The sequence below is a fragment of the Coturnix japonica genome, chromosome Z (genome assembly GCF_001577835.2).
Source record: "Coturnix japonica isolate 7356 chromosome Z, Coturnix japonica 2.1, whole genome shotgun sequence".
In the NCBI taxonomy this organism is placed as follows: Eukaryota; Metazoa; Chordata; class Aves; order Galliformes; family Phasianidae; genus Coturnix; species Coturnix japonica.
In genome coordinates, this window is record NC_029547.1 from 48,638,760 (window position 1) to 48,656,224 (window position 17,465).

The window sequence follows — 17,465 nt, forward strand, 5'->3', positions numbered from 1 at the left end:
TGTTGTCACAGGTATACTGTCCCCACCCTTTGCACATCATCATTACACTCAGCTGAAGTAGGTTAACTCAGTATCAGCAATCATGGCTACAATAAAACAGGACAGTGATGCACATAAGGCATGACCTTCTGTCTTTAAGTATCCCGACAATCCAGTGAGTAGCTTTGTTCAGTGAACTCTGACATGAACTGGATGAAAGACGAGGACAGGTGAGAGCAGAATGTGTTTATCCTGCAAGCTTTGTTCCTTTCTCAACACAGGCAACAATGGATTTGCAAAGGCAAACCGCTATTTTGGGAACAGTTGTGAATCAGAGATTGATTTTCTTCTGCTTTTCACAATGTTGTTACATTAGGAGCACAAAAAAAGACCACAAACCTTGTCTATACTTCAGAAGCAGTTCCCATATCCCTCTCCGAGAATAAGGATCCACTCCAGCTGTGGGCTCATCCAGAATGACAACTTTGGATCCACCAACAAAGGCTAAGGCAACTGAGAGCTTCCTCTGCATGCCACCTGAAAGGTACAACAAGAAACAGGGGGTCAGGCTGATGCAAAGAACAGAACAGTGAAAATTGAGCTCTCCAAGAAAAATCAAAATAGAGCACTGAGAAGACTGAGTGCTGATACCGTTTTATGCGTTCAGGGTCTCATCACCTTCAGGACAAAGAATAATTCATCAGGATAGTTTTCCCCAGCAGAGCACAATTCCTCTACAGGAAACCAACAACCCCTCTATAAATGAATCATATGTATCTTAGCATCAGCAGTACCACACACTTTGCTCAGATGCCTAACCAAATTTTGAGGATCTGGAGCAGGTCTGAAAAAGCTTGAGTTGTAGGAACAGGTGCCCAAAGAGATTCCCCTCCAGTGGGAGTGTGTAAGAGGCAGCAGTGACATTATATTTCATATTATGCTCTTCAATGTGAAGCCAACCTTTGACTATCTGCTCTCCTTTACTGAAGCCAAATGTGTTGATAGTTGAGTCAGAGACAAAACAGTCCCAGTCCCCAGATACCTGGCACAGACTGATTCAGGAATCCTGATATTCCTGAAAAGGGGGGAAAGATATCAACTGGGAAAAAAAGCCTATATAAGAAATGCACAGTGTTCACAGTGTTTGGAAGGGATTTTTTTCTAAGGGCAGGTAGCAACAGAATGATGGGAAATTGCTCTAAAGAGGAAGAGGGTAGATCTAGACTAGACATCTGGAAGAAATTCTTTACTGTGAGGGCGGTGGGACACTGGAACAGGCTGCACACAGAAGTTGTGAATGCCCCCTTCCTGGAAGCATTCAAGGCCAGGCTGGATGGAGCTTTGAGCAACCTGGTCTAGCAGGAGCCATCCCTGCCTATAGCAGGGGGGTTGGAACTAGATGATGTTCAAAATCCATTCCAACCCAAACCATTCTGAGATTCTATGATATAGGCGTTAAGTTACTTGAAGGTTAGGGTCTGAGACACCTCCACCTAAACCTGTAAAAACCAAATATTCTAGTTAGCATTTGGAGAATATATGTAACAGGCAGCTATATTATAGGTAAACAGATTCCATGGTGTGAGGGAATGCCCCCTGTCAAGATGGAAACAAGTACAGAATGCTCAGAAAAAGTGACTGCTTTTTTTTTTTTTTTTTTACAGTATTAGATAACATAAATACTATAAGATTGTTAAGTTTACTAACATTTATTATGATTAGGTACTTAATATATAACTAGTTTTTTCAATGTGTGGCAGCCTACGTATCTGACCAGAGGATCCAATCAAAATCTGTGATGTAGCCTCCGTCAGGCCCTCACTGATACAGCCTTTCTGAAGCTGAGGGAGCTGCTGACAAATATAAAAGCTGATGAACCTACCAGAGAGTTTGCTCGTCCTGGCTTTCAGTTTGTGAGGCAAACCAACGTCCATTGCCATCTGCTCCATTTCCTCTTTTACCTTCTTTTCTGGCAACCCTTTGAGCCTAGCATAGAACCAGATGTGTTCTTCCACAGTCAGCCTAGGGAACAAGAGCAAATTCAGGGCACAGATGTGAGCTGGAATTCATCCTTGCATTAGCACTACACAAAGCATATTTGTTTGCCTAGGTAAACAACTTTAATCCTGAGTTTTTAGAAAGCAGCTACAGATCGGGTGTGCTCAGTTACGGCTTGATTTCAGAATGTTGCTATTCAGCACCACGGCAAATAATACTCCTTTTAAAGGGCTCAATAAAGTAACCAGAACATCCCAATTCAGTGGGCAGTGTTAAGCCATTTAGCCAAGTTACATTCAATGTAGCGGATTTCTCTGAAGAGAGGAGAAAGATGAGACTGCATGCTCAAGTCAATAATTCATAGTCACATATGAACCCACTAATAATCACAACACTCTTATACCAATCTCACACCACCCTGCTGTCTGCCACAGCTAAAGATATAGCTGTCTTAGCTCATGTAACACTAGTGTTTCCTAAGGAACCCAAACTTTCAATAGCACCAGCCCCGCATATGATGGATGTTACTCACAAGTCAAACAGCACGTTGTGTTGTGGACAGACACCCAAGTTTTGCCTGATGGTGCTGAGCTCTGAGCGGATATCTTTACCCAGGATGAAGGCAGTACCAGAAGTAGGAGGAAATAAGCCAGTCAAGATGGACCTGAAGAACAAAGACAACAGATTCCAGCACTAAGAAGTGGCTGCTGTACGTGATACGATGGATGAGTGAAGAGTGAGTGAAAGCTTTTGGGAGCTCCCAAATTAGGGAAGCAGTCCAAGAGATGCATATTACTAATGGATGAAAAATTGGCTCCAGTGGTTTTAATGCAGTGATCAAAGCACACCCGCATGGTGGTGCTTGAAGGAAATACATTTTTCTCTAAAAGCTTCCCATCCTTTCAAGCTCAGTTCATTTCCTTTCACTGATAAGTCAGAATCACAAATGAGATTACTAAAAAATGCTGCCAGGAGATGCATTCAGGCACAGCATCAATCTGAATGACCTTCCCCATTTCAGTTCTCTGTATCTGTGCATCTTCTAAACAGTTGCACAATTGGAGTAAGTCAGCAAAGCTCCTCTGAAATCAGCGAAGCACCATCAGTGGATCTCCACTGCACTTATACAGCAGTTGCATTATACTGATAGGAACAGTAATATTTAGAGACAGTTCCACCATATTGAAGTATTAAATTAATCTTACATTGTAGTGGTTTTCCCTGCTCCGTTATGTCCCAGAAATGATGTGATCTGCCCTTCGTAGAAATTCAGTGTGAGACCATCCACAGCAACTTTCTTGCCATCACGATAAACCTTCACCAGGTTCTGGATGGAGACACCGAGACTCAGATGCATAGGCTCTTCCTCCTTGCAAACTGAAAGGAAAACAGAGAAAAGTAGAAGAGAATATGATGGGCTTTGAAAACATCATTTAACTATGTGGAAATTCTAACAAACATCATATTCCCCTAAGCATGTGGAGATCCATTAAGAAATGAGTAACTGACCACATTCCTTACTCACTGACAGAAATCTTCCACATAATTGCCTTTTAGTTCTTCTCACTCTACCGACTACACCAGGAGCACAGGAATCTCTGGTGTTACTACAGTCAGCAGAAACTAGAGGAATTCACAGCTCTGAGCTTGCTTGTCTAAGTACCTTGGGTTTCTCTAAGCACCTGATCCCAAACTGAGAACAAACAGATAATTAATTTTCACCTTAGCCAGGCTAATACTTCTGCCATTGAACTCTCCTTTCAAAGCAGGAGACCTCAAAGCTTCATTGCAGCTTCCTTCAAGTCCAGTGCTTACCTTCTGTGGGCCCCTTCTGGTCAGGATGAAGGTGCTGCCTGTCCTGGGATTCTTCACCAAACCAGTAAGATTTTGTGAAAGGAAAGTACCAAGGTCTGGGAATCCCATACTGGCCTAAAGAGGGAAAAGCATTACATGAGCTCATCTGCAGCTAATCATTTTTTCATCTTAGCTTTCACAGCAAGACGGGAAGTATTCCATCCTCCATAAACCTCTAGGTTAGGCATGGCTAAGATGATCTTTACTGCCAGCCTTCAGAGTAAAAGTAATCTCTTTTCTGGAATTTTCATTTTAGGGTTAGTTCTATGCTAGAATTAGCATGTGTGGTGCTAATATAATCAGTGCTCACCCTCCTCAGCCACACCCCCTTCCCCAGCAGTGTCTGCAGAATTACTGCAGTATTAGCAGTTCATAGAAAAGAGGGTAGTATGGTTAGGTTGTGGCTGGACTCAATGATCTTTAAAGTCTTTTCCAGCCTCAGTGATTCTATGATTCTAAGAGCTGAAATGCACCAAACTTCCTGGTGCTAGCTTAGCCATCACAACAGGGCACAGCCTCTGTGCTGGGAAACTGGGGAAACAGTCACTGCTAGAAGATGCAACAACAGTTTTGTGCTGCTGGAGTGAGATTTTTCTCCAGGACCTTCCTGCAGCTCTGCTTAAAAAAGTATTTATTTAGCATCTTGTTAAAGGAGTGAAACATGAAAGCGTGAAGCTATGACCCTTCCCACTGAAGCAAACCTCACCTGGGAAGACAGATTCAATGTACCAGGTCATGACCCCATAGAGGAACGTGTCAAACAACATCATCACAGCAGATGTGGTGATGCTAAAGCCATCTTCTTCTAGTGGGCTCTCAAAGAAGTTGTCCCATTGAACACCAACTCCCTGCTCTTCAAACAGCGCAAAGTACTCACATCCAAAGCCAAAGGCTACTGGTGACAACAGGCTCTGCAAATGAGAGACATGAACACATGTTTTTCACAGCTACTCAATAACTGGGCACCTCATCTGTAGTGCAGGGCTTAAAGATGTGGTTGAGAGGCCTTACAGGCAAAATCAAAAGTCTAAGGATAGTGACTTTTTTAGTAATCTGCAGAAAGAAATCGGGAAACTATTTTTGTTCCATTCAAATAAGTAAAGCTGAAACCTCTAGTGGACCACTCCCTAGAAATTAGTTTGTTTTTCTACTCTTTCCATTATGCTTGGACTTTCACACAAGGAAAGACAGCACCAGGTCACCCTCCGCATGCAGGTAAGAAGTGAAGAAGTGTTGTGGAGAAGAAAGATAACTCCTACAGCCTTGTATATCTGGTGCTATAACACTACAACACAGAGACCAAGGGAGCTTAATGTAGCAGAATACTTTCCTACCAAAGGCAACAAAATCCTCCCCAACAGTTCTATCAGTCTCTTCACCAAGCCCAACTCTGGTAGACTCTTACAATGGAAATCACCCTCCCATTGCCCCCCACCCACTAATTATCAGTGTCCAACCAGAAAAAAATGCAGTGCCACAGTGGTGTAGACCCAGTGCCCTGGACAATTTCCTTAAGACTTACAGCAAAGATCTTGAGTGAGAAGCTGACATAGTCCTGCCAGGCAACACACAGCACATAGGGTAGGTATAGTGTAAAGTACACAATGCCCCCACAGGCAGCTGCCAGGTTGGCCCTGGAGAACACGGTGCTGATGAGAAAGCACTGCAGGATGGTCACAATGCCAAAGATTGAGAGGAAAACGAACACCACGCTAGGGTCACTGTAAGGCAGCAGATTCCCCATCTGGAAGAGAACAGCAGGTACATCAGGCATTGAAAGGGCTCTCTGACATGGCTCTGGTACAAGGAGGCCCACAGCACTGCTTGCTAAGGGGATTCTGGACTTGCTGCTATTTACACAACAGCTGCTGACCAGCCAAAACCCACTACTTCCTCCCCAGTGTGCCAACAGAGGCCACTGTACACCAGTGCTGTGGATTCTCTGTCAAGAGACCCAACTAGTGAGCTCACCTTGAGGATCAGCACCAGTAGACCTGCACTCATGAGAAGAGGAATGAGACTGCTAATGAACCAGCTTAGCCAAAGGATGCCATTGTCAAGGCCCATAATCCTCATCGTTTCCTTCAGCCGGGCTTCTTTCTCATACACAATGCCCTTAATTATCACAGCCACTGAGTAGATCCAGGCTAGAGTCATGAAGAGAGGCATAGAACGGCTCATGACACGCAGAAATCTGAGAACAAGAAGGAAGGGGCCAGAAGAACGAAGTGAGAAATACCAGTGTGACAAGGGCTAGCAAAGTATAGAGATTTCTAAGGCTTCACTACACAAAGCAGCCTAGGTGCATGCAGATTACGACACAGCATCAGTGTCTCACCATAAAGTGAGGCTGATGGGTCTACATGACAACACTGGCCCTTAGCAGGAGCCAGCTGTTGTTACAGCTCCCTTGAAGAGCAAGTAAAAAGAGCTGCTTTTCCTGGGGACTACTTTTAACTGTCTCCATAAATAATAACATATTCTAAATCCTCAGTGCACCATACAAGAGCCCTAATTCAGGGATTAGGAAAGATGAAATCTGCCCCCACACTGATAACAGGGACACAGTAAGTCATGCCTGAAGAATGACTACAGCCCATGCCTCCCAACCCAGAATGCTCCTGGAAGCTTCTGAAGCAGCCTGTATACGTACATGTCATCCACATAACATGGATAAGGCATCTGCTGCACATAAACTCCTGTCTTCTTTTCTGTGCCTGTCTGCACCCTGATGATGGCCTGTTCTACCACATCCTGCAAGTAGGTAAAACCTCCCCACACATAACGCATATCCTCAAAGGGGTCAGCACGGGGACCAGGATCCCAGTACCTGCCAAAGGAAAAAGATGTTTCAGTTAGAAATCCTCAAACCCTGGTAAGAAATTCTTCACAAGGCAGCCTGTCATGCCTCACCCATCCTTAATCTTGTTGGTCCTTTCCACATTGTCGATGTCCATGCGTATTTTGTATTTCACATGCTGAGGGAGCTCTGTGCTGTTAGGAGCAATTTCAGTGAAGACAACACCAGCCCAGAACCTCCTTTCATCCAGAAGCTCCAAGGACTTATTTATAAGCCGGACTTCTGTGGCCACAGGCTCCAGTTTGTCCAAGTTGACACACTAGAGAGGGACAGATTTGGAAGTGTTTAAGGGTTCAGGTTAAATCAGAACACATTGTCATTTTAGGAGGGACAAAAGAGAACTCTGTAATACCAATGCCACACCCAAGAAAAGGCTGCAGTGCTGAACTACTTTGCAATGGCTCACACTAGCCCAGCAAGTTGCTAGAGATGTCATTTTATCCTGCTTACTGGTCACCCACTAGGCAAACAAGTGTCACTGACATTTATTCCAAAGGTATTTGGGTATTGGACAAGCAGTTAGGAAGCACTGTAGTGGTAGCTACAGGATCCAACCCAAGCATCCACTTTCATAGTCTTATTTTCCTCTGTTAACAATAAGCAAGGTGTGATTCAAAGCCTCTAAAAAGTCAGTGGAGAAACTACCAAAGCCTTTGGACCAGGCTTCTAGCAGGCCAAGACCTGTTTCTATTTGCACTCATCTGCCAAGCTGACTAAAGAACAAGCAGGTAAGTTTCATTATAAGCTACAAGTACCTCAGCTGCTAGCTCCAACTGTGGACACCAGTGAAAGCCCCAGACAGAAGTAGAAGCTGCTACATGACCAAAACAAGCAACCACTTTAAATTGCCCAGTAACAACAGAGTGGAAAACCACACGTCATGGCCAAAGCAAAAGCTTCAAGAACAAGGCCTAAAGTTAGGTTCCCACATCTATATTAAGATACCTGAATAAATGGTATTTTCTAACACACTGTGCACTCAGCCCCACCAAGACTTGTAATTTCCAGAACATGGACTGAAGAGCACTGACCTTCCCTTCCTGGGAGGCACTCTTCCCAGTGAGTAGAATCCCAGCTACAGCTGTCCCCAGCTCCCTGCCCACACTACAGCACAATCTTACCTCCATGAAGCGTGAGATGGTCTGAATAGCTCTATCTGTCTCATTGAAGGCATCCACCCAGGTGTACACCATTCCATTATCTGTCTCAGACTCTTCTGGATGCTTTGACAGGAAACGGGCAACATCCTCCACTGTCCAGTTGGAAGCTGGCAAGTGCATGTCCCAGAAAGCCTTGCTTTTCAGCAGCGTCTGTAGTTGTTTTTGTCAAAGAGGAAAGAGTTGTCTTGAGAATTACTGTTGGATCTCCTATCTTGTCATGAAAATGATTATTATTGTCTTTTTCAAAAGTACAGGAAGCACTGACGTTACACTGGAGGTGCCCCAGCAGGCAGGTAGTCTAATTTTTGCTGTCTACTACCCAAAGGTGTCTGCTTTGTCTTCTTGTACTGCTATTCATACCCCTTTTTTATAGCGTGAGTCTATTGCTTTATACAGAGTAGCTCAGCCTCCAGGGGCCGACAGCCCTGGGCACCTCTTGGTCTTCCAAGCCACAAACAAGCTGTTAGGCACGCTTTGCAGGCTGGCTTGCTCTATGTCCTGCCTCATCTTTTCCATGGAGAGAGGGCAGCAGAGAGCCATGCACAGCCCTGCGCCCTGGGAAAACACTAAGTGCTGCCCAGGCCCTGCTCTGCCCTAGGTGGCAGCCATGTCCCAAGCTCCTCAGGCAGGAAAGAACTGAAGCAGACAAAAAACCCCATCCATGCCTTCCCCGCTTCCCTCATGACAAAGAGCTTTGCAAAGGCAAGATACAAAGAAGGAATAAACATCTTCAGAGATGCATTTGGCTAACCAGTAGTTGCCAAGTTCAGCTTGCCTCTTCAAGCAAGTCTCTGCTTCTTACTGGGATGGAGATGGAGGCGGCACAGACAGGGGCTGAGTCCTTCAGCTGCTAAACAGAAATACCAGCACCAAAGGCCAGGTGGCTTTCTTATGTGTTTTTCTGTTGTGTCACAGACACCAGCTAAAACAGCCTCCAATAGCAATGATGACCTGCCCCTCTGCTCTCCTACTGTGGATAGTGATATTTTCACCTATTTTAGCTTCCAGCTTCCAGAGGATGACTACGGTCCCACTATATGTATGTACAACACCCTGCAGTCTGAATTGGTGCACTTGGCACTAAAGCAGAACTGAGACCTGTCAGCAGCAAAGTAACAGCAGATAGGAAGAGAGCATTAACTGTAAGGAATACAGCTGAACTATAGGAAAGGGAAAAAAGCCAGCACGAGACAGAAAACTAAAAATCATAACCAATAAAAACAGGAAACTGAATTTTTGCCAGAACAAAGTACAAAATGGAGAGGTGAGGGAGCTTCCCTATGGGCAGCTGTTAGTAACAAGCCAAAAGGCACTGGGTCACATAGTTACAAAAACAGAATCACAAACTGGGAAAACAGATCAGGCCAAGCTGACAGAGGAGAGCACATGAAGAGGAAATCCAAACAAACAGGGATAGGCCACATGAGCTCCCCTCTTCGCACTCATCCCTGGAGGCTTTCACCCTACTCTGACTTGCAGCAAGGGCACCATGCTTGCAGGCAAGAGGCACAGCCTCATCACCCCTGCAGCAGCAACAAAAATGAACATTAGCTTGGGGTGGGGGCATACGTTGTCCTCCCTGGAGTTAGCAGCAGCATTGAGCTGCAAGTGTCTGAGATGAGTGAGAAAAGCACTTTCCTCTACTGCTGCAGAAAGAAATATACCTAACAGTTTCCACAGTCCAGGAAGCTGGGAGCTGACAATCAGCCAGTGGTACAGCAGCCTCAGAGACTTGCAAAGAGCACATGAGAGCAGCTCCGAACAGGCTCCTGTATGTTTTAGCCTATCCATGTATAAATGACCAACGCTGCATCCCTAAACCTAGCAGGATGCTGCCTGGGCACACAACAAAGTACTGCTGAATCTATCAGCTTCAGCAGGCAACTGCAAAAGGACCCTGCCACTGGAACAATAAGCAGAAAACAAAGAATCAGTCAAGTCTGGATTCATTTGAAAAAATAAAACAAAACAAAAAAAAACCTTGAAGAAGTAGGAACACTGACGAAATTGCAAACCAATAACTGAATCCTGACTCTGTCAGCATACCCTGCAGCAAACAGTTTGGGTTTAATTCTCATCTCTCTGCTGCCAGCATCTACAGAAATAACTTTCATAAAGCTAGCAGAGGCACAGGAGTAAGGAAAACGATGTCGCTGTTATCTCTAGTACATCCCATTCACAGAGAAGTGCAATGAGACAGGTCAGAGACTGTTCTGCCCATCATCATGACTGGGATAAAGTAAGACTGAACTTCAAGGCTTAAGACCCAGGGAGATTTCTGTATAACACCCACCCAGCACAGAAGTGCAAAGACTCACTCCTCAGAATAACAACTGAGGGAAGCAGTGTGAACTAAGCCTCTTATACTTTTAACAAATAATGCATGCTTTACACCAGGCACAATGCTCTGGGGAGCCAACAGGCCAGTAGAAAGCATGTCAAATCCAAACAAGACTCTCAACTCCTTGTTCATGATCTTGTAAGCATAGCATATTGTGAAGCAACAAGCCATACAGTAATGTTTCCTCTTCCCCTGTGACACCCAACTGTTACTAAGTGTACCATACTAACCCCCCCCCAAAAAAAATTTTCACAAGGTTTCTGCCAGATGATCACCAGGCATCTAGGTTCAGTTCTAGAACAACAACCATTCAAACCTTATTGCACTCAGTAGAGCCCGAGGACACATGACACTTTCCAGGATCTGATCTAGGCATAAGGTATCTCACTTTGTTGCTATAATGAAAGCAGCTGCTCTAGAGAGCACTTTCTACAGAGGAGTGCACAGTACTGCCAGCTGAACCTGCTGCCAACTCCACAGGTCTGCAGTTTACAGAAATACCATCAGCCAGATATTTATAGAACATCAGGGCAACAGTGTAGAAGAAACAACACATTTCCCCACAGAGGGAGATTAGAAACAGCTGTTAAACATGCTCTGCTCCTGACTGTGGAAAGTGGTTAAACAACGGAGTGCTCAGTACAACACAAGACTGGTACAGTCACAGCTTGTTTCAAGAAGAGGGTCACATGCATACTATCAACAAAGAAACATTATCTAAAATAAATATTTTATCACTGACTGCAGAAAACAATGCTTGTGGTTCTGGTAAGAACAGCATACTGACCCGAATCAGATCCATTTCCTGACTACTCTCCATAAATGTCCAGATCTTTGGGCTTATCTCTTCCCACATCCCCCCAAGGTCTCGAAACACTCCCAGCTCCTGGAATGTCCTGTTCACCTGTAGGCAAAGAAGAGACAAAGGTTATTGCCAAAACGTGGCTCAGATTCACTGTGGGCTGAGAGGGTGCATTGGCACATCAAGTCCTGAGACTTGCTTTTACTCAAAACAGCAATTCAGCTTCAGCAAGGATGGGAGTAAGAAAAATCTTGTGCACAGGAAAGGAAAAATACAAAGAGAAGTGCCTGTGGCTGAGTAGGATTTAAAGCATGGTGGAGAATGTTTCCAGTTCGGAGATGAAGGGCACACAGCAGCAACCCCTTCCCATTTGATAGAAGAGGTTGCTGGGGAAGTTTGGGGAATTAGAAAGAATATTAAGTAAGCCTCAATCAGAAATGTTTAAGGATCAGCTGACAAGCAGGCAGTCAGAGAAGACACCTGATGCTTTATCAAGGTCCTTCCCAGTGCCATATCCCACATTAGAGTTGCAAACTCTGTAAGTAATCAAAAAGCACCATCAGAAATGTTTCCAGCAAGGTCCAGAAACATAGTTCAGCCTGGCTTTTTCTCCTTGAGCCTTTGACATCAAGTGCATGGGAGGTGAGAGACTAGGGACACCATGCTTTGTGGACAATCCTTTCTAGGCTTGCATCTGGGCTCAATTTAACACAGAGCAGCTTAGCTGTACAGTCAGAGCACATAACTCACACTACGCATCAGAGGACAAGGTTAGAGTTACCTCAGCCATGATCTTCCGTATTGCTGGCGTGTCTGGAGTGTACAAGACCTTCCCAATCAGCAAAGGTTTCAAAGCCTTCCAAATAATTCTGGAAAGTGGGCTGGATTCCAGGTTCTTCATCAGCTCATTGCAATAGGGTGCTGAGGAGGAGAAGAAGGGGTGAGCAGCTGAGAAGCACTGTGACAACTGCAGGAGGCAAATATCCCACTTGTGTGCACATAAAGACGGTCAGAGCTGACAGCAGAACAGCTGTCTTACAACAGAAAACTTCTGCTGCAAAGATCCACAAAAAGCCCTTTTCAGCCTGAACCTTCACAGTTTGCCCAGCAAATGCAGAGAATCCGCACAGTCTCTACCAACAACAGCCATACTCATTTGCACAACTTATGAAATCCACTGCATGACAGGCAAAATCTGCATAGAAGAACAAGACATTTTCAAATGCTGCATGTGACTGTGGACCACATTTCACAGAAAGTGTCTACATAGCCTTTCTGGATTCTACACAAGACCCTTGAGAATCCCTTGCATCTTGATACCCTCCCTGCTGCTAAGAGTACATGCAGGAAGCAATAGCCATCTGCTAAGACAGCATGTATATAGTCTTCTGAAACAGCAGGGTATATGCTGACCCTCAGGATCACTTGCTTTCATCAGAGCAGGTGTGGAAAACAGTAGTCATTGCAGCTATGGAGTAGATAGGATGTTACGACATGATAGGGTTACACTTACTTGTGGAGTTATCATAGAAATTAGTTACATCATCTTCAGTGCTGTTGCCTCCAAACAGTGCTTTGTAATTGTTGTCCTCGTACCAGTTGAGGGATTTAATCTTGAGTCCTCCACCTTCGGGGTGTCCACACACAATACGTGACACAGCTTGGTAGATTTGTGTAGAGGAGTTTGAGGCATTCACATTGGTCAGGAACATCACCTCTTGTCTCATGTCACTCCAACTCTTCATGCTCAGAAGCTGGAAAAGTAAGGGGGAGAAGAATGGAAATGGGGATAGGATCAGGATTATAGAAGTGAAAAAGTCCTACCATTCTCCCTCAAATCACCCATCTGGCTATTAAATCCCAGTGGATGCAGTGCTAAAAAGGAGAGACCAGGGAAAGCATGTTTCCTTCCACTACAGTGGGAAAACATCAAGTCTCTTCTTTATTAAGTTTTCTCACACAATTTTCTGTGTGATTCCTGCTCTCCCTGAGCTCTCACATGGAAGTCACTTCTTTGGTTACACAACAGCTCACATTCCAGCAGAGTCCCTTCACTCCAGGGTGGAGCAAGGCAGAAATGGGAATAAGGAAATAACATGGAGCAAGTGCAGCTAATCAGACCCAGCCTCATTGAGCTGTAGGCCCTGAAGTGCTGGCAGCATCACCTGGCACAGTTCCACCGAGGTCAGCAAGCCTCCCCTGATAGAAAGTTTGACCTCCTAGGTCAGTAATGCTGCCCCTGCCTCAACACCTCCCTCCCCTCTATCAACAACATTCCCAGAAAGCCCCTGAAAACAAGCCGAGCTGCAGCTTCAGATCTGACTGCCGAGTAAGCCTTTTCTCCACAGCATATGCAGCCAGCCACAATGAAAAGTCTTCTCTTGTCCCGTTTGCATGACATCTGGCACAGAAATGAAACACTCATTGCTGGCTGGGAAGATGCACACTTTGGGACTCATTTATCTGGCACAGCAACAAGTTGCAGAAGCTGTCCTGAACAAAAAGCACCAGATACTTGGCCTCAGACACTGCATTGACATCTCCATACTCAGGGATATGGCCTGGCTCATAGCAAGTCTTTTTAGCTTAGTATCTCTGTGATGGTGACAGTAAGCGGATGTTAGGAAACAGGTAGGGCAAAGAACAAATGCTTCCCTAGGTAACCTTCCAGATTCCAATATTTTCAGCTCGGAGAACTTCTGTCTATTTTCTAATACAAAATGAACGTCTTCCATGGTAAACATGAATGTTTGCAAATATTTAGCATCCCACATCACTGGAAAGAACATCCTCTCCCTGTCCTAAACTTGGCCATTGTTAGCTTCGTTCAGTGTCATACTTTCTGTGCTGGCAGAGAGTGAATATTTGTACTTTTTTCCTCTTCTCAACTCTATGCACATCTGTCCTGCCCCCAGTCCATCTCTTTAACAGGCTGGTGAATTCCAGCACCCAACACATTCCTTGATCTGTATGTTTAAGTCATCCCATTTCTACACATCTCCATTGTCCTTCTCTGAACTTTTTCCATTTCTGCTGCCCCTTTCTGGAAACAGAGTACCTTGATCGGTACTCCATATTGAAGTGAAGGGCAAAGCATGGATTTACACAGTGTTGTGGTAACATCTTCCACAGGTGGTTCTCTATCCTTATCTGAATCTTTTCCAGTGTTTGATCTGATTTCTTGACTGCTACTGAATATCAGCTGACATGAACTGTGATGGTCTTGATGTGTGGCCCAAAATAGCAACATACACTAATGAGGGCAAGCAGAGCTGGCGAGACACCTATTTGCAATTACTCTTCAGACACATTTTGGAAACAACTTCTTTGGAACTTTCTCTGGAAACACAGAGCCTGACTGCTCTGTCTTCAGAGTCACTCAAAGCCCTGTTGCCAATTTTGCTGACTATGCCTTGGTTTAGACACCTTTGTTTAAACAAACTATAGATATTCAAACTCTAGGACTGCTGACAAAGCCAGCCAGTTACAACCCAGAAGGCAATGGTGTCCTCTAACATCTCAATCCCACTCCACCCAACACAAGCACAGCCAGTATTTCTGGCCTCACACTGTAAGTGAGCCTGACCCTTTGCATTCATTTGTAGTACTGCAAATGTTTTATACTTACCAACATCTGGACAAAAAATCCTGATGCTAAACAAAAGCTATTTTGTGTCACATACACAAGGACTCTATTTTTAGCAGCCCAAAAACACATGACACATTGATATGATGGAAGACAGCTGTGAGAACAGATAAAACCTGGGGATTTGGTGCTTGTGTCCGGACTTGCTTCAAGCATCCTTTCATCTGCTCACTATTCACTCCTGCCTTTGTTTGCATCCTGGTGCCATTCAGTTTGGCTCCAAAGGTTCAGGGTGACTAGCAGGATGCTAACATCAGGGACACAACAGACAAAAACTTAAGCGAACAGCTGCAGTTTGTTAAATATGCTTATATGGATTTTGGATTTGATGTTTTCTAACCCAGAATGGCCAAGGCCACTCTTCAGGTGTGACACTTTGAGTCTCCAATTCAACGGGTCACCTTGGGGAACTTTTGGTATTTTAGACAGAGCAGCCAAATTTTCCATAGTAAAAAGTCAATGGCTTTAGCTAAAGTGCCATCGAATCCTCAGGATAAGGAAAGGTACAGAAATAGAAAGCACAGATAATTGCAATGAATATACTAGGTGCTAACTATACAATGGAGATTGCATTAATGAAGGTCCTTTTATGTGTAATTTTAAAAACAATGTCTGAGCAAGCAGCTTTGTTTCAACTTTGGCACCAGCAATCTCATACTAGATATACAGAGCTGTTCTGTTCATGCCACTGGCAGCATTATTGAACTACTTCTCCCAGACATCAGACTCGCCTGGGTGTTTCTTCACAGTTGCCCTTGCTCTCAGAATTTAATCTCCACTCCTGGGTTGATTTAAGGAGCACAGAGACAGATCTAACCAGTCCTCTCACAAAGAGGCAAATATTTTCTTCAGACCATTCTCTAATTAAAATTCCTTGCTAGAAAGGCTTCTAGACGTGGCACAAACAATAGCTCTCTCCACCCCCTCAAGCTGCTGCCCCATGAAACAAGCGACTGAGTCCCTCCTTTTCACGCGGAAATCAGACTGCCAGACAATAAGGAGTAACTTTCGGTCAAGCCATCTGGAGCAGCTCACGCAGAATGCAAAAGAAAATGATGCCTTTGTTTGCTCTGTAATGGGGCAGAATAAAAGGTAGTCCTACCCAACACAGCTGCCAAGCAAAAGGCACGCTACCCTAGGACATTTTCAGCCACATCAGCAAACTGAGTATCACATGGTTTCAATTATTTTTATCCCAGGCAAAAAAAAAACCAAAACCAAACACACACACAGACAACGCAAATTTAAGTGACGTAATGGGCAACAGATGTAACCAAACTCTTAAGGGCAGCCTCAGCCTACCCCTCCCCCTCAGGCTAGCAGCAAGAGCTCTGCCATGGTCCTAACTGAAGCTGGTCCTGGAAACACCTTAGTTTCCCTGTAGCTGAGAGCCAGCAGCAGGTTCTGGGCTGGTGTGGGACGTGTGCCAGGGGCTGCTGGCAGGCATGGTGCTGGCTCTGCAGCCAACCCTCCGTGGGAGGGCTGCACACTAACCCCGAGTGACCTGCTCCTCTGCGTGCACACGGGGTTACTGCCGTTCACTGTGCGCTGCTGGCTTGACACAGGCTGGAAAGCTTGCAGAGGAGAGGAGGAGGCATAGTTTGGTTTAGATGGTTGCGATTTCTGCTAGAGGGAAAGAATGTTTTTGCCTAGTGGCAGTACTTCAGATTCAAAGTCAGAGCCAACCAAAAGCAACTAAGATATGCTTCTGGCTCTGAAAATACAAAACAGTTTTGGGCTTCTGACTCACACTAGGCACGCAGGGCTTTTTTCTTAATCCATCATTTCACCTGCAAAAACAAATACAGTCTCTATAATGCCACTATGCTCTGCATACCTCTGTGTTTCGCTGGAGCCTTTCTCTACCAGTGTTGTGATGCCACTGCATTGGGTGTCCCAGAAATACCAGAACACAATTCCTCCCTCAGAATACTACTTCTCCAAAGACAAATGGCAAAGAGCACCCTATAGCTGCTAACTTACGTACATCACCTTTTCCAGATGCCATATTCACACAAAACTCAGAGGCCATTAACAACCCCTAGCATGGCTGAAAAGAAAAAAGAAAAAACAACAGAAAGGAGACAAACCTCTCCGTGCAGTTTTGCAAGGTGCTGCTAATCAGCAGATATATTGCAAAGGCAACTGCTGAGAAAGTAAGCCCCACAAAAAAATTAATTCCTGCCTCACCTGGGAGGACCCAATCTACAGCCACACACCTGAGAAACTCCTCGGTGCCTGTAATTTGAAGTTCCATGCACCGAGGAGTTGCATAGAGATGTTATTTCTAGTGATACAAAGTGTATGGTCATAGGACCACAAGGGAGTTTCAAAAACAGCAAGGGATTTGACTGTGAGTTGCACCAAGGAGAAGTGCACTCCTTGAACTTGACTACAGGTTAGGACACCCACCATACAGAGGTATCCTTCTGACACAAAGTAGATACTTACCTCCTTGATGAGCTTTCCCAGGCTGTCCCTCAATGTCTCCACAGTTTCTGACAGATCCCGCAAGGAGGAATTAAAGAAAAATTGTCTCTGCAAGAGAGAAAAAAGAAATTGGAAGCCACTGCCAGGCATCAATAAGGAAACTGAATTGTTGTAAACACCCTTGTAAAGAAAGGTGGTAAGGACCATTTACAAGGCAAAGTGATTGATGGGGAAAACAGTGAGCTGGCTTTCTGTGCAACCCTAAGCGTAAGCTGTCACAGGCTTCAGTGCTCCATAATGCAACAGATACCTGTTCCATTCCCCAGAGTCTGGGCACACAGATACCAAGACAGCCATAGCCATCCCAGTAAGATGCTACATGTATGTATGTATGT

The 17,465-nt window shown here is 44.8% G+C and overlaps 1 protein-coding gene across 5 annotated transcripts in view; it reads right to left on the reverse strand.

Moving 5' to 3' along the window:
• ABCA1 (ATP binding cassette subfamily A member 1) overlaps window positions 1-17,465 on the reverse strand; it is a 93,708-nt gene that overhangs the window by 21,117 nt on the left and 55,126 nt on the right. For all 5 annotated transcript variants that reach the window (XM_015849597.2, XM_015849592.2, XM_015849594.2 and 2 more), the window contains 15 exons: window positions 17,092-17,178; window positions 12,508-12,748; window positions 11,776-11,915; window positions 10,980-11,096; window positions 7,813-8,001; window positions 6,745-6,950; window positions 6,485-6,661; window positions 5,803-6,025; window positions 5,354-5,575; window positions 4,538-4,742; window positions 3,793-3,906; window positions 3,183-3,354; window positions 2,510-2,641; window positions 1,862-2,001; window positions 379-516 (listed from right to left, as the gene is read on the reverse strand). In XM_015849597.2, the coding sequence (XP_015705083.1) occupies window positions 379-516; window positions 1,862-2,001; window positions 2,510-2,641; window positions 3,183-3,354; window positions 3,793-3,906; window positions 4,538-4,742; window positions 5,354-5,575; window positions 5,803-6,025; window positions 6,485-6,661; window positions 6,745-6,950; window positions 7,813-8,001; window positions 10,980-11,096; window positions 11,776-11,915; window positions 12,508-12,748; window positions 17,092-17,178 (2,503 nt within the window). The remainder of the gene's footprint in view (window positions 1-378; window positions 517-1,861; window positions 2,002-2,509; window positions 2,642-3,182; window positions 3,355-3,792; window positions 3,907-4,537; window positions 4,743-5,353; window positions 5,576-5,802; window positions 6,026-6,484; window positions 6,662-6,744; window positions 6,951-7,812; window positions 8,002-10,979; window positions 11,097-11,775; window positions 11,916-12,507; window positions 12,749-17,091; window positions 17,179-17,465) is intronic.